Source organism: Castanea sativa, chromosome 11, assembly GCF_040712315.1.
Source record: "Castanea sativa cultivar Marrone di Chiusa Pesio chromosome 11, ASM4071231v1".
NCBI classification, from domain to species: domain Eukaryota; kingdom Viridiplantae; phylum Streptophyta; class Magnoliopsida; order Fagales; family Fagaceae; genus Castanea; species Castanea sativa.
In genome coordinates, this window is record NC_134023.1 from 27766973 (window position 1) to 27771571 (window position 4599).

Below are 4599 nucleotides of genomic sequence, written 5' to 3' on the forward strand. Positions count from 1 at the left end.
TTTTGTAGAAATGGAAAAAGCCAGGAGAAGGACGTTCATCAAGCAGCAGGCTGCTGCGAAGAAGAAGCAAGAAGGGAGTCTTCCCCCCAAGACTGGTTCAGCTCATCCGTCCATGAAAATGCCACTGTCGGAAAAACTTGACCATCACAGTAAAAAGCAGAAAATGTTGACGGGGTTGGCTACCGGTCAAGGATCCGACAGGTTTAAATTGCCCCCTAAGCTTGGGTTAGGTAAGGGTAAGGGTCTGATGGTTAATCTAGACCCCATCAAGGAGAAACCTCCCATCCTGCTTCGAGAGGATTCCTAGTACGCCCTCAAACAAATCACCTCCGTCATCAAAGATGAGGACTACGAGGATTTGGGTAATCACGCTATTGAAGTGATGGGGGAGACAACACAGTTCAACCTTACTCAGGTTTGTATCTGTCATCACTCGTTCCATTGTACTTTCATTAGCTCGTACTTATTATTTGTTTTTGGTGTAAGGGGTCCTGATGGCAAAGGGATTGATGGATCGTTGCCTTTCCCACGAGAAGACGTTGAAACGTGTCTGTGTGAAGGAAAGTACAACGGAGGAATAGTTGTCGGAACTGAAGGCTTGGAAGCTCCGTCATGAAGAGAAGCTGAAGCTATCCGAACAGGTCCGTGGTGAATTGGAGAAGCAGGTAGAGTTGCGGAAAAAAACCTTGGAGGACAAAGAAGATAGTCTCCGTTATGTAGAGGCTGATGCTATTAGAGAGTACTGAGATTCTGACGCCCTTCTAAGTGAGCTGGGCACCTCTTTTGCTGATGGCTTTGACAACTGCATCCGTTAAGTCAAGGCTTCTTTTCCAAACTTGAACCTTTCACACATCACCATAGACCTTGAGGGCTAGACTCCAGCTCACCCCGTTGACACTGAGGGGATGGACGAGCTTTTTGGTGAAGACCAAAGTGACAGCGAAGCCCAAAAGGTTGATGCGAAAGGGTCCGTCGAGGGTGATGCCCATTAACCTTCAACTCAGGAACCTGATGACAAGGAGAAAACCATTGTAGTCCCGGAGTAGTATACACCCTATTTTTTTTTTTTTTAAGTTTTAAAATGTATGGAAGAACAACATATTTAACTTTATTCAACTGTTGCCTTTGGTTGGATTTTTATGTAGACATTTATCATATGTATAATGCAGGCTCGTTTGTTTTTCATATGAACTTGAACGAATTTCGCCCTTCTTATACTGATCCGTCTATTCAAATTCATTCTCCATACAATGAACCGTCCAGTTTATGGACGACATATAAATTTCATCCTTCTTAGGATGAGCCGTCCAGTTTATGGACTTAGTGAATTTATCTCATCCTCTTAGGATGAGTTTTCCAACTTTATGGACTTAGTGAATATATCTCATCCTCTTAGGATAATCCGTCCAACTTTATGGACTTAGTGAAGGAATCTCTTGCTTTTTAGAATGACCCATCCATATCATGGACTTAGTAAATAAACCACCCTTTTAGGATGATCCGTCCAGTTTATGGACTGGTAAATAAATCTCACCCTTCTTAGGATGAATCATCTATATCATGGACTGGTAAATGAATCTCACCCTTCTTAGGATGAACCATCCATATCATGGACTTAGTAAATAAACCACCCTTCTTAGGATGATTCGTCCAGTTTATGGATTGGTAAATGAATCTCATCCCTTCTGGGATGATCCGTCCACATTATGGACAATAAATAAATTTCACCTTTCTTAGGATGAACCGTCCATATCATGGACTTAGTAAATAAACCACCCTTCTTAGGATGATCCGTCCAGTTTATGGACTGGTAAATGAATCTCATCCTTTCTAGGATGATCCGTCCACATTATGGACATGGTAAATGAAACTCAGCGATAAACATTCAATATGTTCTGAATAAACTCCTCTTATTATGATGGATATGCAAGTAGAATATTGTTCATAAAAACAGGAAAAATACCCTTAAAAGTATCGTAGAGAATAATAAAAACTAAAACTATCTGTTGAAAAAATAAACTGGAAATGAGGAGTGCTGGTGTTCGCGCCTCTATCTACTGGCAATATCTCTTCAGGTGTTCCGCGTTCTAGGGATGTTGTAGCTTTTTTCCGTCCAGCGTCTTGAGATAGTATGTGCCCTTCCTATTCCACGACGTGATCCTGTATGGCCCTTCCCAATTGGGTCATTGCATTTTATGTGACTGGTCCTTAGTGGCATCCGTTATATTCCTCAAGATGAGATCTCCTTTCTTGAAGTCTTTGTGTTTAACTCGAGAGTTATAGTGCCTGGCCATCAAGTTTTGATACTGCCCCAACCTCTGTTCAGCCGTCGCTCTGATTTCATCCACTAAATTGAGTTGCAAGCACATCGCCTCGTTATTGTTCTGCATGTCGTGGTTTGCTATCCTGTAACTGGTGAGACCTACCTCAGTTGGAATGATTGCTTCGCTGCCATACGCAAGTTGAAACGGTGTCTCTCCTGTAGGTGTCCTCACCATCGTGCTGTAAGTCCATAGTACACTGGATAACTCTTCTGGCCAGATACCCGTTTCCCCCTCGAGCCGAGTCTTGATGATTTTCAGCAAGGTTCGGTTCGAGACCTCAACCTGGCCGTTGGCCTGTGGGTGGGCAAGAGATGAATAATGGTTCTTGATCTTGAGTTGTGAGCAAAAGTCCTTGAATGCGTCGTTATCAAATTGTTTTTCGTTGTCCGAGACCAGGACCCTAGGTATTTCATAGCAACAAATGATGTTTCTCTATACAAAACTGTGCACATTTTTCTCTGTAATGTTGGCCAATACTTCTGCCTCTACCCACTTAGTAAAGTAGTCTATGCCGACCAGTAGAAATTTCAGCTGACTGATCGCTGTAGGGAACGGGCCCATGATGTCAAGACCCCATTGAGCAAACTGCCATGGGGTTGTTTTCGGAGAGAGTTCTTCCGTCGGTTGCCATATGAGGTTGTCAAACCTCTGACATTTATCACACTTCCTAACGTATGTTTGGGCATCCTTCTGCATAGTGGGCCAGTAGTACCCGAACCTAATCAGCTTATGGACTAAGGATCGTAATCCTGAGTGATTCCCGCATACTCCTTCGTGTACTTCCTTCATGACCTATTCCACTTCTTCGGGGATGAGACACCTCAAATAGGGGCGAGAGAAACCTCTTTTGTATAAGACATCTTTAATCAATATGAACCGTGCAGTGTATACCCTCAACTTCCTTGTAGCTCCCTTATTGCCAGGCAACAATCCATTCTTCAAGTAGGAGATGATCGGTGTTGTCCAGTTTTCCTCAATTCCTATCTCCTGCATGTTGACTACGTTTATTATAGGTGAATTCTGAACGAAGAGGAGTACCTAGCTTGAGGAAGGCATGTTATTAGCCGATGCCACCTTGGTATGTCAGTCGGCCTGTTCGTTCTCCTTCCTTGGGATTTAAACGAACTCTATTTTCATGTTGCACATCCTGCCATTTACCTGTTCGAGGTATTCCTTCATCCGTTCTCCTTTGCACTCATAACAACTGGTGATCTGACTGGTAACTACTTAAGAGTTGCAATGTATCATTGCATACATAGCTCCTGCTGCTTGTGCGAGATCTAGTCCCACTATTAGAGCTTCATACTCGGCCTCGTTGTTTGTTATGGGGAAATTGAGTCTGATCATGCACTGAACCTCGTCTCCCTTGGGGCTGAGAAGTACTATACCAGCTCTTTTTGCATTTTTGACCGCCGACCCGTCCGTGTATATCACCAATCGGGGGTTTCCTTCTGCTTCCTGTTCATCTGGTCGGGCGAATTCAGCAATGAAATCAGCAACGACTTGCCCTTTGGTGGCTGTGCGTGGTCGATACTACACATCAAACTCACTTAGCTCAATTGCCCATAACGCCATTTGTCTAGCTACCTCTGGACTGCTCATTGCTCTCCGCAACGGTTTTTCCATCAAGACGACTATAATGTGGGCCTGGAAGTATGGTTTGAGCTTGCGCGCTGCAGTCACTAATGCGAAGATGAGCTTTTCCATAGGTGGGTACCTTTCTTCTGCCCCTCGTAGTGCTTGGCTTGTGAAGTACACTGGCTTCTGGGCTCCATCCTCCTCCCTAACTAATGTTGTACTGACAGCAGTTGAGGAAACGACCAAATAAAGAAAGAGCTCCTCTCCTGGTCTGGGCGGACTTAGCAAGGGTGGGGAAGAGAGGTATTCTTTTAGATCCTCAAATGCCTGCTGACACTCACTCGTCCACTCAAAAGCCTTCTTTAATGTACGGAAGAAGGGGAGGCACTTATCTATTGCTCTTGAAACAAACCTATTCAAAGCTGCAATCTTGCCATTTAAACTCTGTACCTCCTTGATGTTTTTTGGTAGTGCCAATTTCATGATAGCTCAAACCTTGTCTGGATTGACCTCAATACCCCTCTGAGTCACCATGAACCCAAGGAACTTTCCAGTCGTCACTCTAAACGTACACATGCTAGGATTCAGTTTAATGTTAGCGTCTCAAAGGTTTCCCGTAGGTCTTCGAGGTGGTCATCCTCCCGTATGCTTTTTATTAGCATTTCATCCACGTACACCTCAACATTCCTCCTAATCT

At 44.0% G+C, this 4599-nt stretch overlaps 1 protein-coding gene across 1 annotated transcript; it reads right to left on the reverse strand.

The window, feature by feature from the left end:
* Window positions 1–2183: 2183 nt before the first annotated feature.
* Window positions 2184–4385, reverse strand: LOC142616310 (uncharacterized). Its single transcript, XM_075789188.1, has 3 exons — window positions 3912–4385; window positions 3580–3857; window positions 2184–2724 (listed from the first exon to the last, which is right to left on the reverse strand). Exons 1-3 carry the CDS (start codon window positions 4383–4385, stop codon window positions 2184–2186), a joined length of 1293 nt encoding a protein of 430 aa, XP_075645303.1.
* Window positions 4386–4599: the final 214 nt, after the last annotated feature.